Consider the following 14,138-nt stretch of genomic DNA (forward strand, 5'->3'; position numbering starts at 1 on the left):
TCGGCCAACAGGCACATGAGAATGTGCTCGTCACTTAGCCTCCAAGAAACGCGACTCAAAACCGCGGTGAGGGAGCATCTCACACCTGCGCCATTGGCGAGTATCAAAAGAACAACGACGGGGCGCCAGGGTGGCTCAGTCGGTTAAGCGTCTGCCTTCGGCTCAGGTCACGGTGTCGGGTCCTGCGCGGCCCGGCGAGTCCTCTCCGGGTCTGCAGGTGAAGACAACGGAAACACCAGCGCAAAGAGAAACCCGCACCCCTATGCTCGCTGCGGCGTCTCTTACAATCGACAAGACGTGGAAACAAGCCGAGTGTCCATCCGCAGACGAGTGGAAGGAAGACGCGGTGTGTGTGCACCACGGGTAGTCCTGGGCCCCGCGGGACCACAAAACCGCGCCACCCGAGAGAACCGGACGACCCCGCGGGCATCGTGCTGCGTGTCAGTCCGAGAGAGACGACCCCGAATCCCACCCACATACGGAATCCCAGAAACTCAACAGACTCCGAGACGCCGGCCGTCGGGCGGGGGGCGGGGGGGGGGACCGGTGAGGGCCGCAGAGGCACAGACCTGCGGTTACAAGGCACAGGGGACGGACGCGAGGCGCAGGGGACCCGTCGGGGAGGCTGTGCGGGCTCTGAGCGCGGGCGGCCGGCGGCCAGCGCGGAGCAGGTGCCCTCCTGACAGGAAGCGAGGAACGCACAAGGACACGAGTGAAAGCAGGTAGTCGCGAGGTCTGCAGAGGGGACTCAACAGATGTTTACGCTACTGAAGACACGAAACGGAAACTCCCTCTTGGTTTCTGTAGTGCAGTCCGAGGTTCCACTCGCTGAGTGCAGTGGCTGGCACAGAAGAGAGGCCGCCGGCCGACGGACGCGTCTGGGACTCCGAGAGGGGCCCAGGGCTCCAGGACGTGAACCTCACTGCTCAGCTACTCCGGAAAAGGGCTCCAGCCCAGAAGTTTGCCGCTTCCGTGGCCAGCGAGGGGGCACCCCGCGCGGTCGGGGCCGGTCGGGTGGCGGGGTCCCAGGGGACGCGCTCCGCTCCAGGCCAGGCGGCTGCTGGTGTTTCTGCGCACCGGCCCTGCCCTGGGGGGGCCAGGCTCATCTGTTTTACGGGAAACAGTATCAGGACGGCGAGGGAAGGTCCGCTAATGTCCATGCAGAAGACTCTAGATCACATCGAACCCACTCACGACCCCAGTATTCTACATCAGTGGTTCTCAGAGGAGCTTCTGCTCCCACGCCCACCCCTGCCCGCACCCGTCCCCACCAGGAGGATTCTCTGGAAATGCCCACGACATTTTTGGTTGTCACGTCTCAGAGGACAGTACTGTCCCTAACCCACGACGCACAGGGCAGCCCCGCACCAGCCGTCCGGCCCCGCACGTCAGCAGCACAGAGGCCGAGAAATCCTGTTCCGCGGGAGCGCTGTGGTTCGTTTTCGTCTTCACCGCATGGACTTCCCCAACGGGCTGAAGGGAAGTGGGGCGATTCCCTCCGTAAAACGCGCGCTCCAGAGAAACAGGAGAGACGGCGACTATGCCAGGAGCAGGACGACGATCGCTTCCATCACGAGACGAACAACGCTACCTCGTTCATTGGTTTCTACCCCAAATTATTTGGTTTGTTATCCTCCTGGAGCCCAGTGAATGCATTAAACTCATATTGCTAAAATTGAGAATATTATCTTTCCATGTTTTAAAGTAGTATCACTTCTGAATCCTTTTTCTTCCTGATGACCGTATCTGAGACAGACGCCATCCCAGAAAGCCCCACGAGAAGGGGGTCTCCTCCCACACTTGGCGTACCACCACGGGTCCTCCGAGATCCTCCGAGCTTCCCCCTCCACACCCCTCACTTGGCTACCCCAAAAGAGATTTCCTGAATACCTACTCCGTGCCAAGCCACTGGGACCCAGCACCAAGTGAGGTACCAAAACCTGTCCCCCCTGCAGCGCAGTCGAGGGAGAGGGGACAAGAACAAAGAACCGTGAACAAGCAGACAGCGAATACACGAAACAAATGCAGAGAGTGGCGGACACCACGAAGAAAGATGCAGCCCAGTGAAAAAGGGGGAAGGGGCCGGTGGTGGGAGTGGGCAGGCAGGTCTCACCCTGGTGACATGTGATTAGAGCAGAAAAAGACGCAAAGGAATTTCAGGCCACAGGAAGAGCCTGTGCAAAGGCCCTGCGGCAGAATGGTGAGTACACTAGGGAAATGTGGAAGAAAGGAGAACAGCTGACCACCTAGAGTCCGAGGCAGATGACACGACAGAGGCCACCAGGATTATGGTGACGGCTATGGATAAGAGCTCACATCTGACAGAGGTCCCTGGAGCAATGCAGCTGACAGGTTTTCAAAGGGTCACTCTGCTGCTGGGTCAAGCACGGACAGAGGGGGAGCAGAGATGCAGGAACACCAGGTCGCTGCTCTAGCTCAGTGACAGGTGAAGGCTTGGACCAGGGTTGTGCTAAGGAGGTGGTGTGAAGTGATCAGATTCATTAATCTCCAACACTGCAGGGCACTTGAGGCCACAGGAGCCACTCAGTCCAGCCGTGTTCTCTCACACACGATGAAACCGAAGCCCAGAGAGCTGAGCAAGCTACTCAGCCACGCACGTAACTCCTGGTAGAGCCCAAACGTCCTGACTGCCTCGGAAGGTGAGCCTCTAGAAGGCAGTCAGGTCAAGTGCGAGATCAACACGAGGACGGCCTCCGCACGGAATCCAGCATACCCTTCCTTGCGCTCCCGCGGCACCTGGCGCCCTGGACCGACTCCCGCTCTTCTGAAACCCCGTCTCCCCTCAGCTCCCTGCTGCCGCTCGCTCTCCGACACTGCTTGCTCTCCTGCTGTCAGTGATGCTGCTTCCCAAGGGCCCTGCCATGCAACTTCCTGTCCCATCTGCAGAGGGAACTAACGGTCACGCTCCTCTACACCCCTTTGCTCTGGCAGCCGTCCCCAGGTTTCCTCTGGAGTCACCCTTTTCAGACCTGGAGTCCATGCACCTCCACGGATAGGACACGAGATTCCGGCCTCGCCGCCCAGCCCATGGCAACTCCCTCTGACCCACTCCGTTTATGAGACGTGAGGGCCTGTTGCAGGGTTAGCTGGGGGCAGAGACCGCTGCCCCCCGCCCCCGGATTGGAACTTGCAGCGCCCGCCCCAGTCAGCTGGAGGGGAGAGCCTGAGACAAGAGCAAGTAAGAAAACGAGTCGGACAAAATTGCTTGAGCCTGGACCCCATGCCCAAAGCCAGACCCACTCCTGAGCTCTCTAGGGATGTGAGCCGGCCACGTTCCTTTCTGCTTCAGCCAAAGGGAACCAGATTTTCTAGCCCTTGTAAAAGGGGGTCCCACCTGATACCTCGAGCCCGTCTGCGTGCTGTCTGGACCCACCCGCACAGCGGTGACTCCCAACTCTCGCCAGGTCCCGGACAAGCCCTCGGAGCTCCAGAGTCACACCCGCCCCCCAGGAGCCGTTTCCACCCATCTGTCACACCCAGGCCACTCAGCCAGAACCCGCAGTCACCAGCAACTCTGCTCCCATCTCAATGCGCTGGCCTTCATGTTCTCACCACCCTCGAAAAACACTACCACCCACCCTAATCCCTCCAGGCAGAAACCCGGGACACCAGAGAGCCCTCCTGCCAGGTAATCCTGATGGGGTCAAGGTCCCCGACTGCCTTCTTCAGAGTGTGTGACCTTGGGGAGATGAATGAACATATCTGAGCCTTGGGTTGTCAAGTGGACTTGCTTGTTTCAATGAGATGCTGTAGGTGAAAAGCAGTCACTGTTCGTTGGTTCCGTTCCTTATCACAGACATCGAGTGCACCCCTAAGAACTTCACGGTCACCGGCCACTGCCATGACCCTAGCTGGGAGCCTCCCTGTCTTTCTCTCGATGGCTACTCTTACCTCATCTTCTCCCTTTGGTCTCCCCCAGCTCTCCCCAGAGCAGCTGGACTAGTGGACTCCTAACCAGCCTGGTCACACTCTGCCAGGCCCAGCCACCCCCACCGTGTGCTCACTTATAACCCCTCCCCGGGGGCTCTCCGGACACTGAGGGCTGTGCTCCAGCTCCACAACCTGGCACAGCAATGTGTCTACCAAGAATGCCGATTCTCGAGGTGCCTGGGTGGCTCAGTGGGTTAAAGCCTCTGCCTTCAGCTCAGGTCATGATCCCAGGGTCCTGGGATCGAGCCCCGCATCGGGCTCTCTGCTCAGCGGGGAGCCTGCTTCTCCCTCTCTCTCTGCCTGCCTCTCTGCCTACTTGTGATCGCTGTCTGCCAAATAAATAAATAAAATCTTAAAAAAAGAAAGAAATCCCTCTAAAAATGAAGGAAAATAGAGATCCCACATTGGCTAATGAGACTAATGGATAAATTCAAACCCTGACTTTCCCCTTGTCCGAGAGGAGGGAACCTGAAAGAAGACAGAAGGAAAGAAACAGTAAAGAATTTTTTAAAGATTTTATTTATTTATCTGACAGACGGAGAGAGACCACAAGTAGGCAGAGCGGCAGGCAGAGGGAGAAGGGGTTAGCAGGTTCTCTGCTGAGCAGGGAGCCCAATGTGGGGCTCTATCCCAGGACCCTGGGATCATGATCTGAGCTGAAGGCAGATGCTTAACCCACTGAGCCACCCAGGTGCCCCAATAATGTAAAATATCTTTAAGTGAAAAAAAACAAAAAAAAGCAAAGAAAGAATGGAGAGAAAAGAGAAAATGTAAGAAATATAAGTTAATCCTGAGACAGGAGAGGGCTTCCTAAGCAGGACAGAAAACTTGAGGTCCACAGAAAAGTGACACAGATTCAGCCTCGTAAAAAGTCATCACTTCTGCACATCACAGTGAGCAAAGCTGGGGAAGAAAACAAAAAGGCAAGATACTTGACTTATTAATAAGAAAAGAATTAAAGTCCAGAATTTAGAAAGAGCCTCAATAACTGATGATATCACAAACAATTTGACAGAAAAGGATTTCATGGGGCAATCTGAAAGAGTGTAAATTGATTAAACTTTTTTTTTTAAGCATTAACTTGAGAGACCCTAAAATGCACAGAACTCTGATAGGGAATGGTCTCTAAGACGTACGTTCATTTTTTAAAACTCCGTAAGCAGACCAGGGTAGCAGAATGGTATGCTACCATATTTAGAGAGAAAAAAACCAGAAAACACATTTACCTACAGATGCACAGGCTTTCTCTAGATGAATACACAAAAACTGGAAAAATTAGTTGCATCCAAAAAAGGAAATGGAGGGCTGAGGTAGGAGGGAGCTGTTGACTTTCACAGCCTGTGAATGTTGTGCTTCGTATATGCATATATATGTATATATATATATATATATATATATATATATATATATATATCACATATACCATATATACCAATCCCCAATCAAGTAAACCAACTAAGTCAATAAATTAAATCTTCTTCTGCACAATCTCCAGATCCCAATAAACAAAGGGAATTATGCTTAAATAAACATTTTAAATGACATACCCTTTGGCTCACCAGCTTTACTGGTAGGAGCACGTTTTATGCAGAAATGCTCCCACGTGCACAGGGACATGTTTGACTACAGTGTTATTACAAGGGAGGAAGCTGGAATCAGTCGAGGCGCCTGTAAACAGGGGATTGTGCAAATGAATCATGGTGAATCTCCACCATGAAATACTATGTAGCCATTAAAAAGAATGAAGCATATCTAAGTTCTTTTTTTCTTTTAAGGATTTCACTTATTTATTTGAGAGAGAAAAAGAGAGGGAGCAATGGGGAGGGTCGGCAGAGGGAGAAGAGAGGCTGACTTCCCGCTGAGCAGGGAGCCTGACAAGGGGCTCGATCCCAGGACCTGAGGCTGGGACCTGAGCCCGAAATGCTACCCAGGCGCCTCTCTGTGTTTGTTTGTTTGTTTGTTTGTAAGTAATCTCTAACCCTAACATGGGGCTTGAACTCATGATCCCAAAATCAAGAGTCACATGCTCCACCAACTGAGCCAGTCAGGCACCCCTATGTTTTTAATACTGGAAGACATCCAAGTCCCATTGTTTTTTTCTGTTTTCTTTGTTGTTGTTGTTGTTTTTAAATTTATTTACTTGAGAGAATGACAACAGTGGGCGAGGGAGAAGCAGGCTCCCTACTGAGCAGGGAGCCCGATGCAGGACTCGATCCCAGGACCCTGGGATCAAGACCCGAGCCGAGGGCAGACACTCAACTAACTGAGCCAGGCAGGCACCCCCCAGGTCCCATTGTTAAGTTAAAAAAGTAAGTCACAGAGCACACAGTAATATATGATCCCCACATATGTATTTTTAAAAGCATTTGCAGTATAAGGCTGGTCCTAAAGCTGGCAATGCAGATAATATTTTTACCGCCTTGTGCAGTATCATACCAAGAACCCACGTATTCCGCATTCACCTGTATGTCCAGACTTGGCTGGCCTACCCTTAGGCACTGCAGAAGGCCTAGAAGATATTACACGCAAAGGGGTTCCCTCTCGGGTGAGGGGAGGGAAGGAAGAAGTGGAGGGAATTTTATTTTTCCACATCTTTCTCTATTAAAAAATAAACTTTTACAATAATTCGTGTTTTCTTAAAAAGCTACTGCCTTCCAGGCATGCTTTCCATTATTCATCCAAGGTCACATTTTGCGAGTGGCGGGGGTGGGTGCAGGCCGCCTGACCTCAGACGGTGCTCCTGACCCAGTGCTCCCTCACCTGCTCCTGGAATAAAAACCAAACCCAGACCCCAGTCTGCTGTGTCCCCGTCTCACCCCAGCTCACACAGAAAACGCCCCCCTTTAGGCTCCCAGCCTTCCTGAACAGATCTGCCCTGAAGGCCTGCCGGGCCTGTAACTGGCCAAGGGAGCGCGTACCACCCGGCGGCAGGCCTTTTCCAGGTGGAAGGCTGGAGTCAGATGCGATGCACCTGCCGCGGAATGAAGGCCTGAGCAGTAAAGTCGGCTCTTCCTCCCGGCTCCAGGCAGCACCCACAGCAATCTCCCGTTTTGTTGATGCTTTTTGTTCTCAAAGAAAAACAGCTAGAAGACGCCACTCCCCCGTCCAGTCACGCTTTAGTGCATCTCAGAAGGACAAGTGCTTCCCAAGGTCTAGCCCAGAGGCAGCAAGCTGGCAGTCTGCGGGCAACAACCGGCCTCCACACATAATTCGGTTGCTCTGCTCATTCTGAAAACTGTTCTGTATTAGTTGCCAACTTTAAAAACATGGGATTTCCCCCCCATAAAATGTATAGCTTTCCCCCAAAATTCAGGCCAAACAACATGGTGCTGGAGCTCCATGGCACCTACCCGAGTCTCCTTACAGGGAAGCATGCTCACCCCCACCTCTGCAAACGCCCCTCCCCCACACCGGCCCTCCGCCCGCCGGAAGGCTTCCTGACTGTCCCAGGCAGCAGCACAGCGCCCCCACAGCACCGCACCTCCTTTGCTGGTCATGCAGGTCAGTTCCAGGTCAGCCCATGCCGCCTTCCACAGAACCCAAAGAGCTCAGGCCTCTGAGCGCGCCGTTCTCCGCTGTCGGACACTCCCAGCACGCAGGGCTGCAACGCAAAGAGATGGTAGGAGATGGTGTGAGCTCCTGAGGTCTTGGATTTAGTGTCTAAAATGCCAATCAAAAATGCCTCTTTTTGACGGGTCCCTAATCTTCCTGCCACGGTGGTAGAGCTTTGGGGCAGGGAGAAGCCCTGTGTTTGAGGACCCGCGTGTGTGAAAAGCTTTGCCAAGTGCAGAGTCCTGAGTTCAAGCCTGGCTCCTGGGCCCAGCCTTTACCTCTCCTGAGTCTGTTTCCGCACCTCTGGAACAGGGTAACCGCCCTTCACAGGCGAAGGGAAGGAAGTTTCTGAACGTGTGCATGAAAAGTGCTTATGAACATCTTACAGGTACAAAACAAGACCCGTGGGGACTGGAACTAGAAAAGAGGGACGCTTTGGAAGAAGTGACAGAAACAAATCCCAGTTAAAGAAAGCGGGATGAGGGGCGCCTGGGTGGCTCAGTTGGTTGGGCGACTGCCTTGGACTCAGGTCATGATCCTGGAGTCCCGGGATCGAGTCCCCAATCGGGCTCCCTGCTTGTCAGGAAGCCTGCTTCTCCCTCTGACCCTCCCCCTTCTCATACTTTCTCTCTCTCAAATAAATAAATAAAATCTTTAAAAAAAAAAAAAAGGAAAAAGAAAAGAAAAGAAAGAAAGCGGGACGAAGAGCCCCTGTCTGTGTGATCTGAGGTCCGCCCCCCCTTTCTGCTCGGAGAGCCTGGGAAATGCGACTCCTCGCCGGGCCCCAGGTCGCAGTACGCTGGGTCGGAAGGGAGAGCCCCTGACTCCCCCCGCAGGAGCTGTCCCCCCTCATTTCCCGGGCCGGGTCCCAGGGACGGAGGAGGCGGCCCAGCTGGGGAGGGGCGCGGAGACGCCCGGCCTCCGCAGCCCCCAGCTCGCGCCGGTGGCCTTGCCGGGTTGCCATTATCCACCTTGGACACATCAAGGCACGAAGGTCCTTCCCTCCGAAGCCACACCACCTCCCACTCCACAGCGAGGACGACCCCACGACCTGCTCTCCAAAGAAGCGCTTCGCAACCGCGGCGGAAAGGGACCGGGGCGGACCCACCGCCGCGGACACGCGCCAAAGCGGTGCCGACGCGCGGCGCGCGGCTGCGGGAAAGCAGAGCCCTCGGGAGCCCCAGGGCGTCCCGGTTCCCCAACCGGCGGTGTCCGCTCACGGGCCTTCGTCAAAACGTGCCGCGGGCTCCGGTCTGGCCTGGAGGCTGGACGAGGCCCCCAGAGCTCACCGCACCTCCTCCCGCGCGCAGGGTCGGCCCCGCGACTTCAGGGCGCGCCTCTCACCCAGGCTGGGGGGTCGGGACCGGGCCCGGCCGGGCCGACGAGGCTCACCCGGTCCGCACGGATTCCAGCCGGGGGCCGAGGCCGCCTCGCACCCACCCCCCCAGTCCCCGGCCGCCCCCCGCCGCCCCGAGCGCAGCGTGAGCCCCGCCTTTAAGGAGCGGGACGCCCCGCACCGGGCCCCGCGCACGCACCGAGGTGCTCCCCGCCGGGGTCTGAGAAGGGGCTGCGGGCGGCGCTGCAGAGTCCGGCCGGGGGGAGGGGGCCTGTCGGAAGCCGCGGCCGCGGGGCAGGGACGCGCCCCCAAGATGCTCCCACAAAGGGCTCCGGCTGCCCCGCGGAGCAGGAGGGGTGGGGGCACAGCCCGTACCCGCCGCGGGGCGCGGAGCAGGAGGGGTGGGGGGGGGCGGGGGGGGCGCCGAGACCCTCCCCGCGCGCCCGCCCTGCCCGGAACTCACTCTGCCCCGCTCCGGCCCGGCCCGCCCGCCGCCCCCGCCCCCGCCCCGCGGCCCCCGCCCCGCTCACCGCGCCGCCGCCGCCGCCGCTCAGGGCCCGCCCGGCCGCCTCCCGCCTCGGCCGCCGCCGCCGCTTCCGCACCCCCGCCGCGCCCGCCGGCCGCGGGTTTCGGGTTTCAGGCCGCCCCGCGCCGCCCCGCGCCGCCCCGCGCCGCCCCTCCCGCCGCCGGCACGCGGACCCCGGCGGGCGCAGGCCCGGGAACTTCGCGGCGCTCCCGCCCCTGCCCGGCCGCGCCGCCCCTCCCCGTCCCTCCCCTCCCCGCTCCTCCCCTCCCCGCTCCTCCCCTCCCCGCTCCCGGGAGCCCCCCGCGCCGCGCCCCGCCCCGCCCCGCGCGCCTCCCCCCGCCCCGGGCCCCGCCGGCCGCTCTTTGTCTCGCCCTCCCCGCCTCCCCCCCGCTCGCCGCCTCCTCCGGCCTCACCGACCCCGTCGCGCGGCCCGGGCCGCCCCCTGCCTCTCCGCCGCGCGCCCCCGTCGGGCTCCCCCGGCCGCGCCTTTATTCATCCCCGCGACGTCGACGACCCTCTGCCGCCGCCGCGCGCGGTCCTGCGCCCCGGAAGCCGCGCGGGGAGCGGCCGCGAGCCCCGAACCCACCGCCCGCGGGAGCGGGAGCGCAGACGCGGTGCTCGGAACCGGGGCCCGGAGCCGCGACCCCCGCGCAGACCGGCTCGGCCCGTCCGCAGGACCGGGGGCTCCGTCCCCGCTCCCCTCCCCCCTCCCCTTCCCCCTCCCGGCGCCCCTTCCCCTCCCCACGCTCCGCACCGGCTGCCCCGCGGCCCCAGTGCGGGTTGGGAAAGTCCCGGCAAGCCGCGAGCTGCGGGCGGAGAGCGGGGCCGCGGGACCGGCGGGTCGCGACGCACAAACCCAGCTGCCCGGACTCCCGCGAACGCCTCCGCGATCCGGCTGCGTGGACGAGCGTCCGGACTCGCTCTTTCCCGGGGCTCCGGCCGGGCGCGTCCCCGCCTGTGGCCCGGCCTGGAAGCACCGGTTAGAGCCGCGACTCGCGGCGCGGCGCCCGGCGGGTCTCCGGGGACACTCGGGGTGATGGGGGACAAGCTAATGGGGCCTTAATCCTCCCGTGGGGCGGACGCTCTGTTCGCTGGAGACAGACGCTGGAGCCGCTGGGAGTCGAGGTCCCTGGAAAGCCCGAAGCTGGAGGAGTTTAAAGCACTTTGTTCTCCAGATTATTTTAGACTTTTATTCTGAAATCCCGGGGTTTTGTGTTTTGTTTTGTTTTGATGCGCGCTGACTCGGGCAGCGGCTAGTCTTCCTGACCCTGGGGCAGTTATTCAGCGTTTCCGAATCGCAGCTCCTTCCTGTATAAACGCACATACTCAGACCTGCCTGTTGGGTTTAAAAAGATGAGGTGAGGTCATGTGAGTCAGTCGCCGGGGCCTAGAGCGGAGAGCGGAGCGCTAAGTCCTCAGGAAAGTCCAGGACACGCGGGGGACCGTCCAGGAGAGAACAAGAGAACAGTGACGGATCTGTCGCCTCCCTGTCCACGCAGGACGCAGGGACGCCCTTCGCGCACCTGCTCCGTTTCATCTTGAGCTCCAACTGGAACCCTTTTTCTCCTGCTGCTGCTCGTTATCAGGTATATTATTTATCACAAAGGGTTTTCTTCCTGTCGCTCCTAAGCTCAGAACTTACCTGTGCGTTCAAAAATAGGAACTGCTCCAACGAATGCATCTTTTCAATTGCTCTCTTAACATTTTTTTTCCCCTTCTGGAGCTAATATTGAGCTGTGAGCAGTAGTCACTCGGATGCAGAGAAAAGAAAAAAAAATGATCATCAGTTATTTCACTATCACTCTAGAGGGGACAGTTGTGTGAAAAACGCAGCATGCATTTTGTGTGAGAATTTTTTTCACAAAAAGAAGAGAGATACATAATAACTCTCCTTTTCCAAGTGCCTTTCATCAGTCATTCCCTTCTGGGGTCCCCAAAGACTTCTGAACTAAGATAATGAGAGGCTTTGTCCTAGGGAATCCAAAATGCTGGTTGAAGAATCTGCATATGGTAAGACATCTTTAAAATAAAGCATCTTGGGGCACCTGGGTGGCTCAGTGGGTTAAGCCACTGCCGTCAGCTCAGGTCATGATCTCAGGGTCTTGGGATCAGCCCCGCTGCTCAGCAGAGAGCCTGCTTCCCCCTCTCTTCCTGCCTCTCTGCTTGCTTGTGATCTCTGTCAAATAAATAAATAAAATCTTTAAAAAAAATAAATTAAATAAAATAAAGCATTTTTCCAGTCTGATTGTCCACGTAAAACGAGGCAGAGCAAAATGGTGAGGCATGCTGTCCATCCGGCGTAAAATTCCGTTCCCACACTCATCAATCGCATCTCAACTGCAGCATGCCCACCTCAGAGAAGTCTCCCCTGACCAGCCTACAAGAGGGTCTGTAGTCTCTGCTCTCTCTCAGAGCTCCCTATCCCTTTTCTGTATAAAATTTATATCAATGGAGAATATATCTAATTTTTTTCCATTTGTCTGCTTATAGTATCCCACCATGGATAGACGCAACTCTTTGGGAGCGGGGACCTATCTGTGTTACTTACCACTATGAAACCAGGCCCAATCTGTTAAGTAAATGAAATGGAAAAATAAGAATAGATAAAGTATGTCTTCAGGGGCATCTGGTTATCAAACTTTAGGATCTGTAAGAATCCCTTGGAGATTTCTTAGATGCAAAACCAAAAGCAAGAGTGATTAAAGAGAGAGTTGATGTGGGGCACCTGGGTGGCTCAGTCGTTAAGGTTAAGTGTGGTCTCCCTTGGGCTCAGGTCATGATCCCAGGATCCTGAGATCGAGCCCCACAATGGGCTCCCCGCTCAGTGGGAAACCTGCTTCTTCCTCTCCCACTCCCCCTGCTTGAGGGATCTCACTGTGTCTCTCTCTGTCAACTAAATAAATAAAATCTTTTAAAAAGAGAGAGTGAGAGGTTTGATGTGTTGGATTTCGTCAGAATTAAAATTTAAGTGACTCCCAGGACACCATCAAGAAAAGGAAAGACAGGGCGCCTGGGTGGCTCAGTGAGTTAAGCCACTGCCTTCGGCTCAGGTCATGATCTCAGGGTCCTGGGATCGAGTCCCACGTCGGGCTCTTTGCTCTGCGGGGAGCCTGCTTCCTCCTCTCTCTCTCTCTCTGCCTGCCTCTCTGCCTACTTGTGATCTCTGTCTGTCAAATAAATAAAATGTTTAAAAAAAAAAAAAAAGAAAAGGAAAGACAATTCATAGAATAGGATAAAATATTTGCAAATCATATATCTGATGGAACTTGTATCCAGAATCTGCAAAGAACTCCTACATCTCAATAATAAAAAAATCCACTTTAAAAAGGATAAAGGACCTAAACACATTTCTCCAAAGAAGGTATAGAAATAGCCAACAAGCTCATGCTGGACATCATTAGTCATTAGGGAAATCACATCAAAACAGAAATGGGGGGTGCCTGGGTGGCTCAGTTGGTTTAGTGTCTGTCTTCAGCTTGGGTCATGATCCCAGGGTCCTGGGATCAAGCCCCACATTGGGCTCTGTACTCAGTGGGGAGACTGCTTCTCCCTCTCTCTCTGTCTGCTGCTCACCCTGCTTGTGATCTCTCTCTCTGTCGAATGAATAAATAACATTTTTTAAAAAGAACAATAACTCCAGAAAAAAAAAAAAAAACACCACTTCACACTCACTAAAAATGGCTAAAATGAAAAAGGTGATAACCGGTATTATGGAAGATTCGGAGGTGTTAGAACCCTGTACACTGCCGGGCAGAATGTAAAATGAGGCAGCCACTTTAGAAAACACTCTGTTAGTTCACAAAATGTTAGCCAGAAAGTTCCCATATGACCCAGCAATTCCACTTGTAGGTATTAAAGCAAGAGACATAAAAATCTACATCCACACAAAAATCTATACACGAACACTCGTGGCAACATTACTTATGGTAGCTGAAAAGCAGAAACAGCCCAGTTGCCCATTGGTTGATGGTTGGTCTAGCCCTACGGGGGACTAGTATTCAGCCATGAAAAGGAATGAGGGAATGACACACGCTACAACATGGGTGAACCTTGAAAACGTGAGACTAAGTGAAAGACGCCAGACAGAAAAGGCGGCCTATTGTATGAGTCCATTTCACCGGGACAGGAAGGTTAGTGATCACCTCCGGCTGGGGGTAGGGGGTGGGATGAGAGGTGACTGCTAACGGACAGATTCCTTTTAGAGATGGTGAGGATGTTATAAAATTAGATTACGGTGATGACTGTACAAGGCTGGGAATATTCTAAAAACCAGTGACTTGTACATTTCAAATGGAAGAAATTTATGGTATGTAAATTATGTCTCGATAAAGCTCTTTTAAAATAAAAAGAATCCCTTATGGGGTTTGTTAAAATGCCATTTCAGGGCGCCTGGGTGGCTCAGTGGGTTAAGCCACTGCCTTCGGCTCAGGTCATGATCTCAGGGTCCTGGGATCGAGTCCCGCATCAGGCTCTCTGCTCAGCGGGGAGCCTGCTTCCTCCTCTCTCTGCCTGCCTCTCTGCCTACTTGTGATCTCTGTCTGTCAAATAAATAAATAAAATCTTAAAAATAAAATAAAATGCCGTTTCAGGCCCTGCTCCTGGAGAGACTGCCCCGGCAGGAGCAGGGGAGAGCTGCCGTGTGCTGCTCCACACCCACGCCCTCTTCTGCGGGCGTGAGCCCTCCAACTTCCTTTGGGAAACCATTGCTTCCCCCGGGAGCCAGTCATGAGGTTTGCATGTGATGACCTCTTCCCCAGCTCCAGGGGTGGTCTC

At 55.5% G+C, this 14,138-nt stretch overlaps 1 protein-coding gene across 1 annotated transcript in view; it reads right to left on the minus strand.

The window, feature by feature from the left end:
• GPR161 (G protein-coupled receptor 161) overlaps positions 1-9,181 on the minus strand; it is a 43,908-nt gene extending 34,727 nt beyond the window's left edge. Inside the window, 2 exon segments of the mRNA XM_082702744.1 lie at positions 7,433-7,552; positions 9,039-9,181. Of these exon segments, the coding sequence (XP_082558870.1) occupies positions 7,433-7,448 (16 nt within the window). The 5' untranslated portion in view covers positions 7,449-7,552; positions 9,039-9,181.
• Positions 9,182-14,138: the final 4,957 nt, after the last annotated feature.

This window comes from Mustela nivalis (assembly GCF_964662115.1).
Source record: "Mustela nivalis genome assembly, chromosome: 16".
NCBI lineage: Eukaryota > Metazoa > Chordata > Mammalia > Carnivora > Mustelidae > Mustela > Mustela nivalis.